The 24,688-nt window shown below is 46.5% G+C and overlaps 1 protein-coding gene across 4 annotated transcripts in view; it reads right to left on the bottom strand.

Annotated features, from left to right (window-relative positions):
* The window catches only part of cabin1 (calcineurin binding protein 1), a 696,151-nt gene that overhangs the window by 577,656 nt on the left and 93,807 nt on the right, over positions 1-24,688 (bottom strand). For all 4 annotated transcript variants that reach the window (XM_038793568.1, XM_038793562.1, XM_038793549.1 and 1 more), the window contains 4 exons: positions 23,319-23,480; positions 22,111-22,317; positions 18,839-18,984; positions 7,237-7,498 (listed from right to left, as the gene is read on the bottom strand). In XM_038793568.1, coding sequence (XP_038649496.1) covers positions 7,237-7,498; positions 18,839-18,984; positions 22,111-22,317; positions 23,319-23,480 — 777 coding nt within the window. The remainder of the gene's footprint in view (positions 1-7,236; positions 7,499-18,838; positions 18,985-22,110; positions 22,318-23,318; positions 23,481-24,688) is intronic.

The raw sequence follows: 24,688 nt of genomic DNA, 5'->3' as shown, positions 1-24,688 counted from the left end.
AGACGACCCTTTAAAACAGAGATGAGGAGGAATTTTTTCAGCCAGAGGGCAGTGAATCTGTGGAACTCTTTGCCGCAGAAGGCTGTGGAGGCCAATTCACTGAGTGTCTTTAAGGCAGAGACAGATAGGTTCTTGATTAATATGGGGATCAGGAGTTATGGGGAGAAGGCAGGAGAATGGGGATGAGAAAAATATCAGCCATGATTGAATGGCGGAGCATACTCGATGGGCCAAGTGGCCTAATTCTGCTCCTATGTCTTATGGTCTTATGGAAAGAAAAAAAAGCACATTACTTAAATGCAGACTACAGAGGGATTTGGGTGTCCTTGTACATGAATCATAATGTCAGCATGCAGGTACAACTGGTAAATAGGAAAGCAAATGAAATGTTGGCCTTTCTTGCCAGGAAGGGTGGGGTATAAAAGTAGGTACTCCTTGTTACAACCATACATTGGTGAGATTGTATCTGGAGTACTGTGGACAGCTTTGGAGTCCTTACTGAAGGACATATAGCATTGGAAGTAGTTCAGAAAAGGTTCACTAGGTTGATTTCTGGGACAAAGGAGCTGTATAATGTGAAAGGTTGAGCAGGTTACACCTATACTCATTGGAATTTGGAAGAATGAGAGATGATCTTATTAAAATATAGTAGGGCGGTACGGTGGCTTAGTGGTTAGCACTGCTCTCTCATGCTATTGAGTACCCAGGTTCAATCCCGGCTCCGGGTCACTGTCCTTGTGGAGTTTGCACATTCTCCCCATGTCTGCGTGGGTCTCACGCCCACAAACCAAAGATGTAAATGGTAGGCGGGGGGAGAAAGAGAGTCCAGAAGCAGGGATCATAAATTAAGGATAAGGGGTAAAACCTTTCGGACTGAGGCAAGGAGAAATTTCTTCACCCGGAGAGTGGTGAATCTGCAAAATTCACTACCACAGAAAGTAGTTGAGGCTAAAATAATATGCGATTTCAGGAAGGAATTAGCTATAGCTCTTGGGGCTAAAGGGATCAAGGGATAGGAGGGAAGGCGGGATCAGGGTATTGAACTTGATGATTAGCCATGATCATGATGAATGGCGGAGTAGGCTCCAAGAGCCGAATGGCCTCCTCCTGTTTCTATTTTCTATGTATGTTTCTATTAAGGCCGAGATAAGAAGGAATTCTCTTCTCTCAGAAAATCATTAATCTTTGGAATTCTCTACCACAGAACAGTGGAGGCTGGGCCATGGAACATACTTACGGTTGAAATTGGCAGGTTTTTGATTTACATTGGAGTCAACGGTTATTGGGCAGGCAGAAAAGCGCAGTTAAGGCCACAATCAGATCATTCACTATCTTTTGAATGGTGATTCAAGGGGCTGAAGGTCTATTCCTGCACCTATGTAACAGTAACTACTTTGATAACTTAAATATTATAATGAAAGCTATGAGGCGGTTTACATGTTTACATACAGAACTTCGATTTCCAATTTCTCCATTGAGCTGTTATACTTCTTGTCTGAACATACGAACAAGGAGCAGCAGTAGGCCATTCAGCCTCCCGAGCCTACCCCTCCCCCCATTTAATAAGATCACGGCAAACTAAAAGTAACTTTTAATCTGTATCCCGCCCACCCGATAACCTATCACCCCCTTGCTTATCAAGAATCTATCCACTTCTGAGACTTCCAGTGGCGGCGATGAGTGAGTGAGCCGCACATTTGGTGGCTCTCACTCCAGCAGGATTTGAGGACCTGGTTCCCCGGTTTTACAGGACTGCGGAGCGCTGGAAAGGCGGCCACGGAGGTGCTAAGGAGCGGGCAGAGCTGCATGGAACCGCGGGAGAGCAGAAAGCAGCGAAAACGGGAGAGGAAGGGACAAAGGCAAGGTGCAGGGGAAGCTGACCCGGGAGCAAAGATGGCGGACCTACGGACCCGGCGATCCAGCAAGCGCTGGAAAACATGCTGCAGGTGATAAAAAGCAGTTTTGAGTCGTTGAAGCGGGATAACTTGGACCCACTTCAGAAGGCAGTGGATCAGCTGAACCAGAGACTGGATGCCCAGGACGAAACAGTTAAGGAGCTGTGGGAAGCGGTGGAGGAGCAGGCGGACACGCAGACGATTGCTGCGCTAGAAGTCGATGGGTTGAAGGAGAGACAGAGAAGACTGCTGGACAGAGTAGAGGAGCTGGAAAATAGAGCCCACAGACAAAATCTGAGGATCATCGGCCTCCCGGAGGGGGCTGATGCCACAGCGCTTGTGGCTGACCTGTTGATGCAGCTGATGAGGGCTGAAGCCTTTCCGCGACCTCCGGAGCTGGAGGGGCACACAGAGTGCAGGCGAGACAGGTGCATCCGGGGGGCCCCCCCTGTCCGATGGTGATTAGGTTCCACAGGTTTGTGGAAAAGGAGTGGGTGCTGCGGTGGGCAAAGAGCGGCAAGAGCAGTACGTGGAATAACAGTGTTCTTCGCATTTACCAGGCCCTAAGCCAGGAGGTGGCCAGGCGGCGAGCAACCTTTAAATAAGTTAAGGAGGTTTTATTTAAAAAGCACGTAAAGTTGGGTCTGCTCTTCCCGGCCCGTCTTTGGGTCACGCATCAGGGTCAACACCACTACTTCTCCGAGCCCGAAGAAGCGTTGGACTTTGCGAGGGATCAGGGGTTGGTCTCGAAAAAAGGACCCACGGATGCAAGCTAGGGTCCGAGAGTTACCGTTTCAGACGATGCCTACTGTGCCTGAACTGTCGGTCGACTGTTTACTGCTATAAAAGGTGCAATGTGGTATATTTTTTGGCAACTTTAGCTTGTGGGGGTGTGGGGGGAGGGGATCCCCCCCTCTCGTATGGTCTTTTTCCTTTTTTGTTGCTTTTCTCTTTTTTCTGCTGTGGTGGGTACCTTTTGTCGTGTTCTCTGGGTGTGCTGGAGCCTTCATTGTAACATAACGGTGGCCGGTCAGCAATGGGGATTAAAGATGTTGGTTGGGGGTTTTCATTTCATTTATGTCTATGGTTTTCATGATTGTTTCGGATGGGTGATGTACGGGTACTGTATTATTGCGGTGTTATTTTATGAATGCTCAGAAAGGGACGCGGGTTAATACTTTTCTGTATACACGGTGGGAACTGTATTGTACCTGGAGCAGACTTGCGGGGCTGTTTGAGGTTTACATCTTGTTTGACCTTCCTGTGTTAGTGAGACTGCTCCAGTGGGTCGGAGTGGGGGATGGTGTGCTGATGAGTGGGGAGATAAGGTCGGGGAAACAATGGGAGTGAGACAAGTGGGCGCCGGAGCGATGAGTCACCGGACTAGCAGATTGGTTAATCAAGGGATGCAGGTGGGGGGGGGGGGGGGGGGGGGGGGGGGGGGGGGGATACAGCCAGTAGATGGAAAGGGTGGGGTTATCGGGGGATGTTGCTAGGGGGGGAGGGAGGGGTTATTCTGCTGACGTGGGGGAGATCTGAAGTAGGTAATGGAGAGGAGGTCGGGAGTGGAGGCGGCCGAGAGGCGAGCCAAGAGCGGCGCGGCGCATGGGCCAGCCCAAGAAAGGTTATGATCACCTGGAATGTCAGGGGACTAAATGGGCCAGTTAAAAGGGCACGCGTGTTCGCGCATTGGGTCGGCCTGCAGGTCGGTGGGGCGAATTACCAACGCCCGCAATGGAAGTTAAACATAGGATTGTTGTCGGAGGAGGGGATATGTGAGAGACTTCGGAAGTGTATGCAAAATTACTTGCAGGTGAACGATACGGGGGAGGTTTCAGCAACGACCCTGTGGGAGGCGCTGAAGGCAGTAGTGAGGGGGGAGCTGATCTCAATTCGGGCTCACAGGGATAGGACAGACAGAGCAGAAATTGATAGATTGGTTAAGGAGATCCATCGGATAGACAAGGAGCATGCGGGGTCCCCGGGGGAGGACCTACTCAGGGAGAGGCGGAGATTACAGGCGGAACTAGGATGCTATCCACGAGTAGGGCCGTAAAACAACTTAGGAAGGTGATGGGAGTGGTGTATGAGCATGGGGAGTAGGCCAGCAGATTGCTAGCACAGCAACTCAGGAAGTGGGAGGCGGCCAGGGAAATAAGTAGAGTGGTGGACGGGGAGGGGAGCAGAGTGGAGGACCTGGCAGGGCTGAATAAGGTATTTCAGGACTTTTATAGTAAGCTGTACACTTCAGAACCCCTGGAGGAGCCGGAGGAGATGAAAAGGTTCCTGGATGGACTAACCTTCCCAAAAGTAGGCGGGGGACTAGTGGACGGGCTGGGGGCTCCGAATAGAGATGAGGCGGTATTGGGGGGGCCTAAAGGCCATGCAGTCGGGGAAAGCCCCGGGGCAGGATGGATACCCAGTAGAGTTTTACAAGAAGTTCTCGGAGATAGTGGGACCGGTCCTGACCAGGGTTTTTAATGAGGCAAGGGACAGAGGGACCCTGCCGCCAACGATGTCGCAAGCCACCATCTCGCTGATATTGAAGCGGGACAAGGACCCGGAATCCTGCGGGTCATACAGGCCAATCTCCTTGATCAATGTGGATGCCAAGCTCCTGGCAAAGGTCCTGGTGATTAGAATTGAGGACTGCGTACCGGAGGTGATTAGGGACGATCAGACAGGGTTTGTGAAAGGCAGGCAGCTGACAGCTAACTTGAGAAGATTGCTTAATGTGATCATGATGCCCCCGACGGGCAAGGAGGTGGAGGTAGTGGTGGCAATGGACGCTGAGAAGGCCTTCGGCCAGGTGGAGTGGGGCTATTTGTGGGAGGTGCTTGAACGATTTGAGTTCGGGGGGGGACTGGTTAATTGAGTCAGACTGTACCAGGCCCCAAAAGCTAGCGTTAGGACGAACAGGATATCAGATTATTTCAGACTACATCGCAGGACCAGACAGGGATGCCTACTCTCCCCATTGCTGTTCGCGCTGGCCATAGAGCCGTTGGCGATTGCGCTGAGAGCTGCAAAGGGGTGGAAGGGATTGATTAGGTGGGGGGTGGAACATAGGGTCTCTCTCTATGCGGACGACCTGCTCCTGCACGTGTCGGACCCACTAGCCGGGATGGAAAATATACTGGAAACATTGGAGGAAGATAGACCGGTTTTCAGGGTACAAATTAATATGGCCAAGAGTGAGATGTTTGTGGTGCAGGCAAGGGGCCAGGAGAATAGGCTGAAGGAGCTGCCATTTAGGCTGGTTGGGGAAAGTTTCCGGTACTTGGGGATACAGGTGGCACGAGACTGGGGCAGGTTGCAGAAGTTAAATTTGACTAGAGTGGTGGAACAAATGAAGAGGGAGTTTCGGAGATGGGATGCACTCCCGCTGTCACTGGCGGGGAGGGTGCAGACTGTAAAGATGACAATCCTCCCTGGATTCCTGTTCATCTTCCAGTGCCTTCCGATCTTTATCCCACGGTCCTTCTTCAAAAGGACTGGCAAAATCATCATGAGCTTTGTCTGGGCGGGAAAATCCCTGCGGGTGAAGAAGGCGATGCTTGAAAGGAGCCGCAGCGAGGGGGGGCTGGCATTGCCGAGTCTGATTAACTACTACTGGGTGGCTAACATAGCCATGATAAGGAAGTGGATGGTGGGTACGGGGTCTATCTGGGAGCGGGTGGAGGCGGCTTTGTGCAGGGGCACCAGTTTGGCAGCCCCGGTCACGGCTCCCCTTCCGTTTTCGCCGGCCAGGTATTCCACCAGCCCAGTAGTGGGGGCGGCCCTGCGGATATGGGGCCAGTGGAGGAGGCATGTAGGGGAGGTGTGTGTGTCGGTCTGGGCTCCAATATGTGATAACCATCAATTCGCTCCCGGGAACATGGATGGAGAGTTTCGAACATGACGGCGGGGGTGAGGAGGGTGGGCGATATGTTCCTGGAGGGGAGCTTTGTGAGTCTGAGGGATTTGGAGCAGAAATTTGGGCTGGTAAGATGAAATGATTTTAGGTACTTACAGATGCGGGACTTTGTACGCCGACAGGTCCCATCCTTCCCACGCCTCCCGCCAATAGGGGTCCAGGACAGAATAGTCTCTAGAGGAGAAGGAGGAGAGGGTAGAGTCTCGGATATTTACAAGGTGCTCATGAAGGGGGAAGGTCCCAGACGGAGGAACTGAAACTCAAATGGGAGGAGGAGCTTGGCGGGGAGATGGAGGACGGGGTGTGGGCGGAAGCCCTGAGTAGGGTAAACTCATAAGCAACATGTGCCAGGCTCGGCCTGATTCAGTTCACGGTCGTTCACCGGGCCCACATGACGGTAGCTCGGATGAGCAAATTCTTTGGGGCAGAGGACAAGTGCGCTAGATGCGCAGGAAGACCAGCGAACCATGTTCACATGTTTTGGGCATGCCCCAAGCTCAGGGGGTACTGGGAGGGATTTGCGGGGGTCATGTCCCGGGTGCTGAAAACAAGGGTGGTGATGAGTCCGGGGGTGGCAATTTTCGGGGTTTCGGAAGACCCGGGAGTCCAGGTGGAGAAAGAGGCCGATGTTCTGGCCTTTGCTTCCCTGATAGCCCGCCGGCGAATACTGCTGGCATGGAGGGACTCAAAACGCCCGAAGACCGAACTATGGCTTTCGGACATGTCAAGTTTTCTGGGTATGGAAAAAATCAAGTTCGCCTTGAGGGGATCTGTACTGGGGTTCGCCCGAAGGTGGCAACCATTCATCAACTTCTTCGCGGGAGAGTGAGCGTCAGCAGGGGGTGGGAAGGGGGGGGGGGGAATGAGAGTAGAGTAGGAGGGATAAATAGGCGGGTAGTGTCGGTGGGTGAGGAACGGGTATGTGCATTATGGTCTGGTTGAAATGTTGGTTTTTGGGTTGATGTTTGCATATAATCTGTAACTGTTTACAATGCCAAAAAAACCTCAATAAAATTGTTTGTTAAAAAAATTTTTTTATCCACTTCTGATGTAAAAGTTTTCAAAGATTCTGCTTTCACCACCTTTTCAGGAAGAGAGTTCCAGAGACTCACGGCCCTCAGAAAATATTTTTGCATTATCTTTGTTGTAAATGGGCAACCCCTTATTTTTAAACAGTGAATCCTAGTTTTAGATTCTCCACAATAGGAAACATCCTCTTCACATTCACCTTATCAATACCCCTCAGGAATATCTATGTTTCATTCAAATTGCCTCTGACGTTTCTAAACTCCAGCGAAATCAAGCCTAGCCTTTCCAACCTTTCCTCGTAGACAACCCACCATTCCAGCTATTAGTCAGTAAACCTTCTCTAAATTGCTTGCAATGCTGACTTTGCAACATTCGTACAAAGTTTTAGATTCCTACCTGCTGTACAACTTCTGATGGCAATTCCATTTTCCACTGTTTCAGCTGGCGGGAGGCAAATGAGTGCAGTGCATAGGACATGGAGCCATATTCAATCCATAGTGAGAGATTGGAACTGTCTATCTCTAGCGCTCGCTTGAAACAGTTCAGAACTGCAACTGAGTGCTTCCAGATAGGCCCATCACTCTTCAACTCATTTGAATTCAGTTTATCCTGGATACGACTGGCTCGTGCGAGCGCCATACCTGCCCACGAGTCAAACCTATGCAAACAAATATCAGAAAGGTCAGTCAAAAAAATTAACATACTTATGAGGCGGTCCACTAGGGATCCAAGTTCAATGTTTTAATCGAAAACTTAGAATGGCAATTTTAGAAAATAGGAGCAGGAGTTGGCCACTCAATTCATTGAGCTTGCTCCGTCATTCAATGTGATCATGGCTGATTCTCTGTTTCTCAATGCTAAACTCAAGCTCTCTCCCCATACCCTTAATATGCCTTTAGTGCCTGAAAATCTATTTTTCTTATGTCTTGGCCTCCACAGCCTTATGTGGTGGAGAATTCCACAGGTTCACCACAGTCTGAGTGAATAAATCTTTCCCCATCTCAGTCCTAATTGGCCTACCGCATATCCTGAGACCATGGCCCCAATTTTAGACCTCCCCCAGTCTGTCCAGCCCTGTCAGAATTTTATAGGTTTCTATGAGCGCCCCATTTTTCTTCTAAACTACAGTGGAATATAAATATTCTGGCTACAACACTGGCATCTATCCAGCTATGTGGAAAATTGTTCATTAGCAAATTAGCAAAAACCTGCTTACAGACGCTTAGTTTGGGTTCCTTGGTTCAAACATGGACAGAAGAACTAAATTTCAACGGTGAGATGAGAGTGATTGCCCTTGGTCAAATGCTGCCTTGATGTCAAGTGTAGCATCAAGGAGCCCGAGCAAAACAAGAGTCAATGAGAATGGACGGGAAACCTTCCACTGCTTGGGAATCATACCTATGACAAAGGAAGATGGTTGTGGTTGTTGGAGTCAATCGTCTCAGCTCCAGGACATCACCGCAGGAGTCCCTCAGGGTAGCCTTAGGCCCAACCATCTTCAGCTGTTTCAACAATAACCATCCGCCTGCTGATGATTGCACAATATTCAGCACCGTTCGCGGCACCTCAGATGCTGAACCAGTCCATGTCCAACTGCAGCAAGGCTTGAACAATATCCAGGCTGACAAGCGGCAAGTAATATTTCGCAACACACAAGTGCCAGAGAATGATCATCTCCAACTAGACAGAATCCAAACATGTTCCCTTCATATTCAAATACCATCATTGAATCTCCCACTACAGTAGTCCCCCGTTATACCGCAATACGCGATATACGGCGGGGGGGCTTATGGACCCCAACTGTCAGCTTCCCTCTCCGGATCAAAGTGAGCCGGCCGCTGAAATTGACACTGCCAGCTGCTCTCTCCCTCCAATCAGCCGGCAGTGTCAATTTCAGCGGCCGGCTCACTTTGATCCGGAGCGGGAAGCTGCTCTCTCACTGAAACAAGCAGCCGGCCGCTGAAATTGACACTGCCGGCTGCTCTCTCCCTCCAATCCAACTTTTAAGTTGTTAAAAATGCAGCAGTGCTTGTTTTAATTAGATCCACGATGGGGGTTTTAAATTTATTTAAAACCCCCATCGTGGATATCCGCGGCTCGGATGCAACGCGGGTGGCTGTCTTGGACTCCAACACCCGCGTTATAAAGGGGGACTACTGTATCAACATCCTGGGAGTTACCATTGACCAGAAACTGAACTAACCTTATAAACACAGTAGCTATAACAGCAGGTCAGAGGCTAGAAATCCTGCAGTGAGTAACCCACTTCCCAACTCTCCAAAGCCTGTCCACTACCTACAAAGCACAAGTCAGGAGTGCAATAGAATACTCTCCACTTGGGTGGATGAGTGCAGCTCTAACAACACTCAAGAATCATCATCCAGGACAAATCAGCTCGCTTGATTGGCACCCCATTCACCACTGACGAACAGTGACAGCAGTGTACACCATCTACACGATGCACTGCTGCAACTCACTAAGGCAGTATCTTACAAACCCACAACTGCTACCATCTAGAGGACAAGAGCTGGCAGATACCTGGGAACACCACCACCTGGGAGTTCCCTTCCAAGCCACTCATCATCCTGACTTGGAAATATATCGCTGTTCCTTCACCGTCACCAAGTCAAAATCCTGGAACTCCCTCCCCAATACCACAGTAGGAGTATCTATACCACAGAGGCTGCAGCGTTTCAGGAAGGCAGATTACCACCACCTTCTCAAGGAAAATTAGGGACGGGTAATAAATGCCAGTGACGCCCACATCCTACATCCTGTAAACAAATTTTTTAAATGTCATGCCAATCTCTCCTCATATGACAATCCTGCTATCCTAGGTATCAGTCTGATGAACCTTTGTTACTCCCTCAATGGCAAGTATATCTTTCCTTGGGTAAGGCAATCCATAAGCTGTAGTTTCTTCTTTGTTATAAAACTATTTTCTAACATCAAGCATAAATTATCTAGTTTTACTGCTAAAAGTTTTGAAAGGTAGAGTTTGGTCCAACAGTAAAATCTTTTCAAGCAAAGGTATCCAGGTTTGAACGTAAAATGTGATCCTCCCCTTCTCACCCCAGTAAGGAAAGAATGGGATAGATTTTCACTTGGGCATTAAGCAGTGCCTTGGAGGAGCATTGAAACAAAAATCATAGATTATAGATCATAGAAATTACAGTGCAGAAGGAGGCCATTCAGCCCATCGAGTCTGCACCGGCCCTTACAAAGAATACCCTACTCAAGCCCACGTATTTACCCTATCCCCGTAACCCCCACTTAACCTTTTTTGGACACAAAGGGCAATTAAACATGGCCAATCCACCTAACCCGCACATCTTTGGACTGTGGGAGGAAACCAGAGCACCCGAGGGAAACCCACACACATACGGGGAGAACGTGCAGACTCTGTACAGGCAGTGACCCAGCTAGGAATCGAACCTGGGACCCTGGAGCTGTGAAGCAATTGTGCTAACCACTATGCTACCGCGCTGACCGAGAAAACGTGGTAAAAGAGCAGAACATGGGAGAAACAAAATGATCCATCACCTAAACCTAGTTTATATATTAAAATCAGTGCATACATCACTCTCTCCATTTGAAAACGATCAACATTTTCTACTGGCTTACCCAATGTTGCATTCTGAAGATCATCAGTGCCAGTTTAATGAGATTTCTCATTCTAAACTGCCCCAGTAACATTCCTACCTTTACATGAAGGTGCACTACCTCAACCTTCCTCATCCATTCCTCCCCTAACCCATACAATTGCACATCCTTCCTCGCGAAGTACAAGTTTTTTTAAATTCAAAGTTTGCAAGTTAATACAATAATTTAGTGATTCCCTGATCACCAGCTCAGGATGACTTATTCTTTCTGTTTCCTGCCATCCTTCCACAGCCCATTCAAAATTGAGCCAAGCAGCTTTGATGCATTTTGCACTTTAAGCCACCAGCAGCCCCCATCTGACAATGCAAGAGCAATATTTAACAGTCAAGTGAACAAGAGCAGCAATGGGAGCTCCATGAAGGTATCAAAGAACTTGTGTTTCAGAAAGCAAACATAGTGAATACAGTTCTATCTGTTTTCCATGACTAATATGCCTTTTCTCCTTCTTCCATCTTGCCAAGCATTCAGCTTTAGTGTCACTTAATATTCCAGCACCAATGAACCAATTTTGTTTCATTCCAGCAATAGGAGCATGATCAATTCCCCCACCCCATAGAAGGTTATCTGCATAAATGTGGATTTACCAGGCGTTCAAGTATGAAAATATTCAAAGACTAGCCTTATCATTGCCTATTCTAGGTGACCAGGTACTTAAAACTACGTGTCTCCACACCTTAAGAAGTGTAAGCTGCATTTAAAGATGTAAATGGGCCTCAGATATCCCAACTGAGACCATGAAAGTGCAATTGTGACACCAAACATTACTTTGACCCCTAAATACATTAAGAATAACCTTACCAAATGTTGGTTTTCTGAGACATTCAAAACTATCCATAAATCTTGCAATTTTAACGATCTTCTATCACGTCATCCATCTAACCTTCCAAATACCATTTCCATCAATGGTAACTACATAGCTTGTTGATTTAACTCTCATGGAATTGTGGTCACACCATCCATTGAGCAAAGCCATTGCCTTCACCTTGAGCCCTGTGTGTACATTGAAGAACAGCCTTCATCAATAAATGGTAGTGACTGACTGGGAAAGGGGGCAATGGTCTGCTTTTTCTACCAGCTGCAGTCCAGAGACTTCTGGTGGCTAAACCAACACCAATTAACATAATGACACATCATCCTGATCTGATTAGATCCTTGTACATGTTGAGCATGCACCCGGACTTACAAAAACTCAGACTAGCATGTTTCCCATATTTGGAACGTATATGGACAAAGTCAACAAATTGATGACTAACTGAATTATAATGGCAGATAGTACCAACTTGTGCAAAGTCTCAAAAGACCCAAACAACATTGAGAACAATACTTTCCTTCCCGACAGTGGAATAATGAGCACGGTGGCACAATGATTATTACTGCTGCCTCACAGCGCCAGGGGCCCGGGTTCGATTCCAACCTCAAGTTACTGTCCGTGTGGAGAATGCACGTTTTCCCCATGTCTGCATGGATTTCCGGTTTCTCCCTCAGTATCAAGATGTGCAGATTAGGTGGAATGGCCATGTCAAATTGCCGCTTAGGTTAGGTGCGGTTACAGGGATAGGTTGGGAGTGGGCCCAGATAGGGAGCTCTTTCAGAAGGTCGGTTGTCATGGGAATGTCCCTTTAAGAAATGTTTCTGTCTTATCACATGGCTTCAGTGATGTCACTGTGTGGGTGGAGCTGGGCTGTGGCTCTGGGAGCTGGTTTGTGACTCTGAGTTTTACTTTCGTGTTCACATTTGGCTGCTGTACTCAGACAGAGAAGTATCTTGGCCTGTCTCTCTATTTTCAATTTTAAAGAGTTATTCCAAGGAAGAAATCCAATGATTATACTTACCTGCTGTTTCTGGTAAAAAGGGGTTTTTGGTTTATGGGATCTTGTTATTAAATTCCCCCAGTTAAAGGGAGAATGTATTAAGGGTTATACATAGAGTACTGTAGCTGTGTAGGGTCTTCATGTTTGTAGATGATAAGAATTCTTACTGTCTGTTTATACAAACGTTAATTAAATTCATAGAATAAAGCTTGTTTTTGGATTAAAAGCGCCTAAGAACTCTGTTGAATAACACCTGAAAGGCAGGCTCTTGTGCTCATCATAACCAAAATTAATAAACAGTTGTGGGTCAGGTGAACTCCATAATATACTTTGGTATTTTCTAAACCCTGGTCCATAACACTGTGCAGACTCGATGGGCTGAATGGCCTCCTTCTGCGTTGTAGGGATTCTGTGACAAATGGACCCCTTTGTCATACATAAAAAAAGACAATAGCCCAGCAATCTGTTAGTTATACACGTGACATGCCCAACGGAAAGGACTTAAGAAACACTTTTTGTTAAACTTCGTTCTTGGTCGGCGGGCAGAATTGGCAAACATATGTATTAGCCATCCTACATGCCCTGGAAATCACTGGTTGACATCAGTACAAAATTCAGAACATTGAAGCCCTGCAGCAAATGCACTAAAGCTCCATGTGGTGCATGCATTAAAAACCTCTGGAAGTAGAAGTTTGCAGACTTTGGGGAGAATATTGCAGTCCCTTTCCTTCTGTATATTGTGTGTAAATCTAGGCATTTATTGAAGTTCTGGGATAAATCTTTGGCAATCAGTTCAGTGTCATAAAACAAATCTTATGCATGCAAAGAAGACATATCTGCGATCAAGTCAGATAACAGTGAATGAACTTTCTGAAGGTGTTGAATCCTTTGTGCAGGATCGGAAAGTTGGTAAGAAGTCTAGTGACTACTAAAGAGATAGGGCCCTACATGCATGCAGTTCACCGAAATGGAGAGGAGGAGGAATTTATTCAGTGCTTTTAAAGAAGCAAAATGTCCCAAGGCACATTACAGAAGTGTTATTTGAGGTGTTGTTTTTCGGATGCATTTGTCACATTAAAGATATCATAGCAACATTTAAACAAGAACAGTGGAGTTCTCCCTGTGCCCTGGCCAACAGTAATCTCTCAACCAATAATGTCCAAACAAATTAACTGAATATTTTCTCATTGTTGTTTGATGCTCCACCAAGGTTTTTGATGAACCGGACATTGGCTATACAGCAATGATTACAGTTTAAAGTAATTTACTGGCAGGCAGCAAAGCACCGAGACTTCTCGAGGACGTTAAGCTATATCTAAGTCTACATTTTTTTACATCTGAAACTGGCCGCCCAGTGCTCACGCCCAAGTCCTCAATAATAAGCTCATTTGTTCTCAAGCATGTCAAAAGTTGGTGAATGATTCTGATGCATAAACCCACAAAAAGATGCTTCAGTGGGAGGAGTATCAAGGCTATGCTGACAAAATTATCAAATGCTCAGGATTTAGGTGTTTGAGAAGAACATACAGTACCTGGGACAATACAGTCCAAAGATGTGCAGGTTACGTAGATTGGCCATGATAAATTGCCCGTAGTGTCCTAAAAAGTAAGGTTAAGGGGGGGGTTGTTGGGTTACGGGTATAGGGTGGATACGTGGGTCTGAGTAGGGTGATCATTGCTCGGCACAACATCGAGGGCCGAAGGGCCTGTTCTGTGCTGTACTGTTCTATGTTCTAATACTCTAATGCAATAATGAAGATATCCTCCAGGCATTGAACCAGGATCCTGCCTACATATTCAGGGGCAAACTGAAAGATCCCATGGCCATCTATGAAAAACAGGCAACCTCTCTACTCCTTGGCCAACATTACATCCTAAACCAACATCACATCCTAAACCAACATCACTGGGAGACAATCCTTAGATGATGTATAGGGATTCTAGCCTTTCTACAACCTCAGCTAAGATGTAAATAATATTAATGGTTTATCCACATCAAGCCACGCAGGCTCAAGAGTGTTTTAGGATATAGACTTGTCGAGAATTTTACGGCTTTTACAGCGACAGTACACCAGAAACAGCATCACGCATGCCTAAAAATGGGGCACCAATCTGGCAAACAATACAGGACTACAAGCATTCTAAACAGTGAAAGCAGCATGCTCAGCATGACAGAGCAAGGCGATCCACAAAGGGTCAAACCTCTGGAATGCTGCCACTTCCAATTGTTAATGGCAGTGCGGGGCACTGGATGCAAGCAACGATGAATCGGCCTTGACAACATCCCAGCTGTAGTGCTGAACATGTAGTCCAGAACCAACCACTTCATCTAGCTAAGCTGTTCCAGCAGAACTATAGCACTGCATCTACTCAACAATGTGAAAATTGTCCAGGTGTGTCCTGTCACCAAAAAGCAGGTAAATGCAATCTGGTCAATTGCAGCTCCAACTGTTCACACTCACATCAAAATGATGGAAGGTTGCATCAACGGTACTATCAAATGGCATTTGCCCACCAATAACCTGCTCTTCGATGTTCAGTTTGGGTTCTGCCAAGACCACTCAACTCCAGGTATCATTACATCTTTGGTCAAAAATGAAGCTGGATTTCACAGGAGAGGTGAGGAGAGAATGGCTACCTTTGGCACCAAGACAGCATTTGATCAAGTGCAGCACATCAAGGAGCCTTAGCAAATTTGAAGTCAAATGGGAATCGGGAGGAAAGCTCTCCATTGGTTGGAGTCATACTTACCACAATGGAAGATGGTTGATTGTTGGAAGGTAAATCAAATTAGTCCCAGGGCATTGTTGCCAGCGCTACTCTTCCTAACCAGTTTGAGCTGATTCATCAATGATCTTCCCTTCATCAGAAGGTCAAAGGTGTGGATGTTTGTTAGCTGTTTCAATATTCAGTACCATTCACAACTTCATAAGTACTGAAATAGACCATGTCCATATGCAGCAAGACTTGGGCAACATTCAGGCTTGGGCTGTTAAGTGACAAGTAACATTCACATCTCACAGATGGCAATGATCATCACAAACAAGAGTGAATCTAACCATAACTCCCTTGACATTCAATGGCATAGGTATCATTGAATTCCCCAGCATCAATATTCTAGGTTTACCATTGATCAGAGAAATAACTGGAGGAGGGATGTTAATACTATAGCTACAAAGGATATTTAATGAGGCAAGGGAGCGAGGGGGCTTCCCCCGACGATGTCACAGGCCACGATCTCACTGATTTTGAAGCAGGAGAAGGACCCGGAGCTATCCGAGTCCTACAGGTCGATCTCCTTACTAACTGTTGACGCCAAATTGTTGGCCAAAATCTTGTCCTCAAGGATCGAAGACTGCGTTCCGGATGTGATTGGGGAGGACGTGGCGGGATTTGTTAAGGTCAGGCAGTTGGCAGTCAACGTTAGAAGACTGTTGAATGTGATCATGATGCCCCCAGAAGGTAGGGACGTTGAGGTAGTGGTCACAATGGACGCAGAGAAGGCCTTTGATCGGGTGGAACGGGCCTATCTGTGGGAGGTGCTGTAGGGGTTTGGGTTTGGACGGGGCTTCATCGACTGGGTTAGGCTACTGTATCAGGCGCCTGTGGCGAGTGGATGAACGAACAGGTTGGCATCGGGCTATTTTAGACTGCACCAGGGGACGAGGCAGGTTTGCCCTCTCTCCCCACTGCTGTTTGCACTGCCCATAGAGCCGCTGGCAATTGCGCTGAGAGCCTCAAGAGGCTGGAAGAGGCTGGTTTGGGGAGGGCTGGAACACAGAGTCTCGCGATACGCAGATGACCTGCTCCTATATGTTTCTGACCCACTAGAGGAAATGGGAGAAATTATAAGGGCTCTGGGGGAATTTGGCCAGTTTTCGGGTTATAAATTGAACATGGGGAAAAGTGAGATGTTCGCGATCCAGGCAAGGGGGCAAGAGAGGCGACTGGGGGTGTTGCTATTTAGGGTGATAGGCGGAAGCTTTCGGTATTTAGGCATCCAGGTGGCACGGGAATGGGAACGGCTACACAAGTTAAATTTTACCCAACTGGTGGACCAAATGAAGGAAGACTTCCGAAGGTGGAACATGCTCCCGCTATCACTGGCTGGGAGGGTACAGACGGTGAAAATGACGGTCCTCCCGAGATTCCAGTTTGTTTTTTAGTGCCTCCCCATCTTTATTCCACAGGCAGTGGACAGTGGCCCAGATAAGCAGGTTCTTTGAGATAGAAGACAGGTGTGCAAGGTGTGCAAGAGGACCAGCAAACCATATTCATATGTTCTGGGCATGCCCGAAGCTTAGGGGATTCTGGCAGGGGTTTCTGGATGTCATGACCTGGATCACTGACATGGCTAGCTTTCTCTGTCTGGAGAAAATCAAGTTCTCCTTGAGAGGGTCAATGTCAGGGTTCGTCCGGAGGTGGCAGCCGTTCGTCGACTTCTTTAGGGAAAATTAACCGTCAGCAGAGAGGGGGGGTTTGGGGTTTAGTTTAGTTTAGATTAGTGTGTGAGAAAGGTGGGACCTGTGAAGGGGGGAAGACGGCCTTTGCACTATGTTTATGTTTGTATATACTGTATTTGTGCTGTTATTGTTATAAAATCACAAATACCTCAATAAAATGATTTATAAACAAAAATACTGCATCGACAAGAGCAGGACAGAGAACGAATAGTCTGCAGCAAGTAACTCACCTCTCAATTTCCCAAAAACTTTCTTCCATTTACAAGGCACAAGTTTCCTTTCACCACAATATCTTTCATACCCATAACAACTGCCTCCGAGAAGGCAGCTATGCTGCAATTTCCCCTCCAAGTCCCACATCATACTGACTTAGAAATTTATCATCGTTCCAGCTTTGACAGAGTCATCCAGACTCGAAATGTTAGCTCCCTCCTCTCTCCACACATTGGGGCGATTCTCCGATATGGAGGCCAAGTGCCCGCGCCGTCGTGAACGCTATCGCGTTTCATAACGACGCGAACAGGGCCCGGGTACGACCGATTGTGGCCCCCACAGAGGGCCAGCACGGTGCTGGAGCGGTTCACGCCGCTGCAGCCTCCTTTCGCGGCGCCAAATTTGCACGGCGCCAACCTGCGCATGCACGGGGGACTTCTGCGCGCCTGGGTCGGTGTTCAGGGGCTGGCCGCGCCAGGACGTAGACCCGGAGGGGGTGGGGGGGAGGCTTGGTGCCCCACCCCGGTGAAGGAGCCCCCCCCCCAAACACACAGGCCTCCCCCTGACCGTTCCCGCAGAGTTCCCGCCGGCAGCAACCAGGGGTGAACGGCGCTGGCGGGACTCTGTTGTATTGGCGCGGCCGCTCGGCCCGTCCGGGCGGAGATTCCAGCGGCCCGCAGCCGGCGCCGCACCAAACATGCCGGTTCCGATTCTCCGCACCTTGGAGAATCGTGCACCGGCGTCGGGGCGTCGTGGCGCGGTGTCGGCAATTCTCCGGGCCGGCGCGGGGCTCAGAGAATCACCCCCATTGTGTCAGACCTGCTGAGATTATCCAGTATCTTCTGTTTTTGTTTCACCATTCTTTCATTGTTTCTGGTTCTAAAATTTTGGAACACCCTCCCTAGCAGCATCATGGGAATATCTTTGCCACATGGACTATAGTCGTTCAAAAAGGTGATTTACCCCCACCTTTCCAAAGGATGAGAAATGAATTTGTGCCTTACCAATTATGCCCACATCCCAAGAACATGGAAACCAGGTGCCACTTCCCACCTTATCTCACCCAAAGTATCCTTCTAATCCTTTCTCCCTTGTAAGAAGTCTCACAACACCAGGCTAAAGGCCAACAGAGGACTTTACCTGAGGAAGGAACTGTGCTCCGAAAGCTAGTAATTCGAAACAAACCTGTTGGGACTTTAACCTGGTGGTCAAGACTTCTTACTGTGTCCACCCCATCATTTCTCCCTTGTGTACATGTAGGTTTGCCGTAACTATTTCAATGCTTTTTGCCTCAATTATTCTTTCTGGAAGCAAGGTCTACCAACTAACCAGTCTAGTCAAAGAAGTTTCTCCTCATAATACAAGACCATACCCAGGACTGTCAATTGCATATTAACTGTGTTATTGTATGCAGATGGTGAGCACTAACACCTGAGCCAATGATAAAGAGATATAGACTGAAACTGTTGTTCGGTTTCGGAGATGCATACCTGTAATGTGCAACTCTATAAATAAACACAAGTGTGTAAAGATTGGTTCCAGTTCTATCCTTCACCAACTGGTTTTCTGGAATAGAACAGTCACTGCCCATCTCGATATTAGTAGATGATGTTTGGTAACAACTACCTCAAACAGGAAGCTGGCACCTTCATGAAGCTACAACACAAGGATTCCCAGAAACATTTAAATTCGGCTTAACTCGTACTGTATGTGCATGGTTGGGAGTGAGGATACTTAAGTCATAACTAGCACACTCTTACCATGTGTTAAATATGGAGTATCCCTCACTATCATTATTGTTGATGTGCCTGGTTTCAGGTTAATACCAATGTAACGAGCAGGTCATACCTGGCTGGACAGACACAGATGTCATGCATGTAGAATTTTATCGCTTTAGCCTGTTCTTTGTTCTTAAAATGATAGTCAGCTAGGAGGTAGTACAACTCATTAACAAGAGCAAGTCCAGAATCTGCTCCTTCAGGGAGTGCTGGCACCTAAAAATCAAAGACAAAAAGAAAGAGTTTGAAGTCTGCCTTAATAAAATCAAAGTTTCAACCTGCACCAGATAAGTGTTCAGTGGTTGAAACCCAAATATACCTCAATAAAATTAGAAATTTAAACTTCCAAAAAGAAAAATAGCAATGAACTGCTACCCATTCACTACACAATGCAGTAGTCAATGAGTCTCCCTTTTCTCTTTCATGTTTTCCATAAAAATGATACATAATTCAGGGTTTGACTTGGATAAAATGGTTACATCTGTCATCAATGCATATTGCAATACAGAAACTTAAAATTCTCAATGGAAATTTATTGAGGATCCCATTGAACCAAAAGAAGAATGAAGACATCCCTTTGAAAGGTCACTCATGGCAGACTGGTACATCACATGGGATCAGAGGTAAGCTGGCAAGATGGATACAGAACTGGCTCCGTCATAGAAGACAGAGGGTAGCAGTGGAAGGGTGATTTTCTGAATGGAGGGCTGTTCCACAGGGATCAGTGCTGGGACCTTAGCTGTTTTCAGTATATATAAATGATTTGGAGGAAAATGTAACTGGCCTGATTATTAAGTTTGCGGATGACACAAAGGTTGGTGGAATTGCGGTTCGCGATAAGAACTGTCAGAGGATACAGCAGGAAATAGATCGGCTGGAGACTTGAGCAGAGAATTGGCAGATGGAGTTTAATCCAGAGAAATGAGAGATAATGCATTTTGGAAGGCCTAATACAAGTGGGAATTATACAATAAATGGCAGAACACTTCAGAGTATTGACAGGCAGAGGGATCTGGGTGCATGGGTCCACAGGTCACTGAAAATGTGGGCAGCACGGTAGCACAGTGGATAGCACTGTTGCTTCATAGCTCCAGGGTCCCAAGTTCGATTCCCAGCTTGGGTCACTGTCTGTGTGGAATCTGCACATTCTCCATGTGTCTGCGTGGGTTTCCTCCGGGTGCTCCAGTTTCCTCCCACAAGTCCTGAAAGACGTGCTGTTAGGTAATTTGGACATTCTGAATTCTCCCTCTGTGTACCCGAACAGGCGCTGGAGTGTGGCGATGAGGGGATTTTCACAGTAACTTAATTGCAGTGTTAATGTAAGCCTACTTGTGACAATAAAGATTATTAATTATTATTAAGTGGCAACACAGGTGGAGAAGGTAGTCAAGAAGGCATACGGCATGCTTGCCTTCATTGGACATGGAATTGAGTATAAAAATTGGCAAGTCATGCTGCAGCTGTATAGAACCTTAGTTAGGCCACACTTGGAATATAATGTTCAATTCAGGTCGGCACACTACCAGAAGGATGTGGAGGCTTTGAAGAGGGTTCAGAAGAGGTTTACCAGGATGTTTTATGGTATTGAGGGTATTAGCTATGAGGAGAGGTTGGATAAACTGAATTTGTTCTCACTGGAACGACAGAGGTTGAGGGACGACCTGTTAGAAGTCTACAAAAATATGAGGGGCATAGACAGATAGATGGTCAGAAGCTTTTTCCCAGGGTGGAAGAGTCAATTACTAGGGGACATAGGTTTACGGTGTGAGGGGCAAAGTTTAGAGGGGATGTGCAAGTTAAGTTTTTTTACAGAGGGTAGTAGGTGCCTGGGGCTCACTGCAGGAGGAAGTGGTGGAAGCAGGTACGATAGTGACACTTAAGTAACGTCTTAACAAATACATGAATAGGATGGAAATAGAGGGAGACAGACTCCAGAACAGTAAAAGATTTTAGGTTTGATGGGCAGCATGGAGGGCCGAAGGACCTGTTCCTGTGCTGTACTTTTTGTTCTTTGATCTATGCTCCATCTACATTACATTTGTGGTAGTGTTAAACAAAAGCAAACAAACCTGGCCATTATATGACGCAACATATAAAGGAAGTTGTGCCAAAGGATTGTAAGGATGCCAACATAATCTTTTCTCAAGAAGGGAGAATGGATAAAAAATATAACTAAATGTAAGCACAAAGTTTTGATGGGAACATGGCAGCATGGTTGGAAGTTGGGAGAAGGACAGAAAAAAAAGGATTGATTATTGGTTGTTTTCCGAACTTCCATAACAGTGGTGTCACTAGGGATTAGTATTCAGACCACATACTGTATATCTAAACCAGAACATTGGGGCACAATATCAAGATTCACAGATGACAAAGTAGAGTGTAATGAATTGTGAAGGAGACGGTGGGTGACTTCAGAAGGGCTGAGAGCAATCAGATGAAATCTGAATCAGAGAAATATGAGGGGCCCGATTCTCCGCTCCCCACGCCGGGTGGGAGAATCGCGGGAAGGCCGGGCGACTCACGACACGCCGCCCTGGCATCCCCCCGCGATTCTCCCACCCCCCCGCTCGGAGAATCAGCGCTCGCCGTTTTTCACAGCGACCAGCGATTCTCTGGCCCGAATGGGCCGAGCGGCCTGACGTTCCCGACCAGTTCACGCCGGCGGCAACCACACCTCGTCGCTGCCGTCGTAAACATGGCGCCAAAGCTTTGTTTGTGACTTGTGGGGGGCGGAGAGGGGAGTGAGCACCACGGCCGTGCTCGGGAGGGGACTGGCCCGCGATCGGTGCCCACCGATCATCGGGCCGGCTTCTCCAAGAGACGCACTCTTTCCCCTCCGCCGCCCCGCAAGATCAAGCCGCCACGTCTTGCGGGGCAGCAGAGGGGAAGACGGCAACCGCGCATGTGCGGGTTGGAGCCGGCCAGCCTTCGGTGACTATCTGTGTGGATTTTGCACGTTCTCCCCGTGTCTGCATGGGTTTCCTCCGGGTGCTCCGGTTTCCTCCCACAGTCCAAAGATGTGCAGGTTAGATGGATTGTTCATGAAAAATTATGAGGTTACGGGGATAGGGCAGGGGAGTGCGTGCCTAGGTAGGGTGCTCCTTCAGAGGATCAGTGCAGATATGATGGGGCTGAATGGCCTCCTTCTGCTCTGTAGGGATTCTATAAAACACAGATTGGAAGATAAAGTTTGAATATCTTGGCTTGTTTCGCTCAGATAATCAAACAATTTGCTTCCCCCTTTAGTTATCAAAATATTTCTCTGTTTTAATAGGAATCTGTTTACTTGAAATTCAGAAGTTTAACCTTTGGCAGTTCCACCACAAATAGTACTGACATTACCGTATCAACGGAGCCTTCGATATAGGCTGTTACACTCTCTATTGAGAGGGGCAGATTATCCTCATCTCGATCGATCGCAGCAATCTTCTTCAAAAGGTTTGCCAGATCTGCAGACACGGTGCTGGTCTTGTAACTGTCGAATTCTGGGTAATTCTTCGGCTTGAAGTAGTCAAACATAAACTCTGCATCATTCCAACCCAGTTCAACCTATTGTTCAGACATGGAGAAAAGGGTGATAATTAGCATTAAGCGACTGGATTTGGATTTGCTTTGAAGAACAGCCACCGGGAGGAAAGTGACAGCAGTATAAGACTCTATGAGCAGTTTAAGATGATACTAAGAGTCACATTCGACTCAAAATGTTAACTCTGTTTCTCGCTCCACAGATGCAGCCAGATCTTCTGATCTTTTCCCGCATTTTCTGTTTTTATCTCATTTTTCCATCATCTGCAGTATTTTGCTTTTATATTAGGCTGTACTTCTCTATGGAGAACAACCTGGCGTTTGCTTCCTCACTGCAACAAAGCCAAGGCAAATTATTCACAGTGTGGAGGTGAAGCTGTTAATGTCAGGGTCTAAGCCTTTTCATTTCGTGGACCACAGTAACTTCACTGCAGTGCAAATGTAAGCCTACTTGTGACACTAATAAAGATTATTATTATTACATAGAACGGTACCATGGAGCTTCAGGGGTCATATGCAACCAAAATCAGTGTTTCCATTAATTTTCAGATATCTCAATCTGCTAAGAACCAACTGATTTAGTATGTATTCACTAAAGAAACAACGATACTTAAAGAAAAATTATTTTCAAGCCTCCAGATAGGTGAAATTGAAAATGGACAAGTCACTGAGAAATGCAAGCGCCACTGGAATAAAGAACAGTTTCAAAGGGCTGCATATAGCCGAGGAGCCAGTTTTCAGCCCTCCTTGTTCACAGTTAAATCCCAGCTGTTCAGCCACAAACTCATGATTGTCCATATTTGTAGAAAGAAATATAACATGAACAAATATCCTCTCTTCAATTCATCAAAACATGCAAATTACTTGGTTCCCAAATATGCATACAGACAAAACAATTAAAGGTTAATCAACACTTGCATGACCAATTTCACAGCTCAGTGTAAACTTGTTGGCACCGCATTCTACACCATAATCTATCCTATTTTACTGAGCTTGCGACACTAAGTGTATGCATAATTACATACCTGCTGGGCAGAGTGTTCCTCCAAATATCTGGCTTTACTCTTCTTACTCGGATAAGCATATAGACAGTAAAAACACTGCTCGAGGGCAGTCTCCAGCTCCTCTTTGAAGGGATGGGCATCTTCAGGTCTTGAAGCAGACAGTTCCTTCTGAAGAACTTGAACCTATCAAGAAAGGCATGTCACCACATCATTGAATGATAGCAAATGTACTGCACAGAAAAAAGCCATTCCACCGATATTGGTGTTTATGCGTCACACTGGATGCTTCATATCCTATTTCATCTAGTCCTATCAACATATGCTATTTCTTTCTCCTTCATGTGCTTCTCTAGATTCCCCTTGAATTAATCTATGCTGTTCACCTCAATTACACCTTCTAGTCGTGCAGTCTGCATACTAAGCACTCTCTGCGTAAAGAGGTTTCACCTGCATTCCTTAAACACGATTTGTAGTGATTGTCTTATATTCAAGGCCCCTAGTTCTGGTCTACCCCAGAAGTGTGGACATTTCCTCTATGTCTACCCTGTAATGATATGTATATGGACTGGGGTATAAAGAGTTAATAAGATAATGATAATGATTCTTACCACTAGAGGGAACCACAAAACAGTCATATAAATATTATGTGACTAGGGGATTCTGGGATTAGATTAGAAAATATTGATGATTAGGAGTTAAGAGTTAGGAGAGAGCTGGAAGAGTGTCAGGCATAGAGAGCAGTTGTATACTTGAGGGTTCTGTAAATTAGAGATAGCATAGTTTTATACAATTATCTTCTACTTTCGGAATGTGAACGAATCTCAATAGCATAAATAAATTTATAGTTTATTTGTCAACAAAGCTTTGTGTTCTTTATTCAACATTATACATCAGAGTCATCCAGGTAAAGGAGAATAGAGAATATAACATACCCCATCAACCCCTTTCATTATTTTAAAGATCTCCAACAGATCATCCTCAGCCTTTTATTCTCTCGAGCAAGAGTTACATTCTGGTTGCCCTTAACTGCTAAGTGTATCCTCTCAACTATAGCTTGACATGTAATACAAGTCTAATCCATCCAACGAGCACAAGAATCAAGGAAGGAATTTTCTACATTTTGATGGTACCCTCAATATCCCCCAGGAATCGGTCAACACACACAATGGCATGAACTCTGCATCCTATATGGCAGCTTTATATGGAAATAGATTACTTGTGGAATTTGTATATCAAGTAAAGAGTTGTCAGTACAGCATCAGCAAATACTCCCAGTTCTAGCAGCAGTTAGCTGCAAAGCAATACTTCCTCCAGTTCCCTCTGGATTCTATGCCTTCACCTCCAGCGAGCGGAGCGCCTCAGTGCAGAAAATGGGACTAGGTGCAGCATTG

Source organism: Scyliorhinus canicula, chromosome 1, assembly GCF_902713615.1.
Source record: "Scyliorhinus canicula chromosome 1, sScyCan1.1, whole genome shotgun sequence".
In the NCBI taxonomy this organism is placed as follows: domain Eukaryota; kingdom Metazoa; phylum Chordata; class Chondrichthyes; order Carcharhiniformes; family Scyliorhinidae; genus Scyliorhinus; species Scyliorhinus canicula.
Note: the sequence above shows the minus strand (reverse complement) of the source record. Positions and strands in the feature narration are given on the sequence as shown.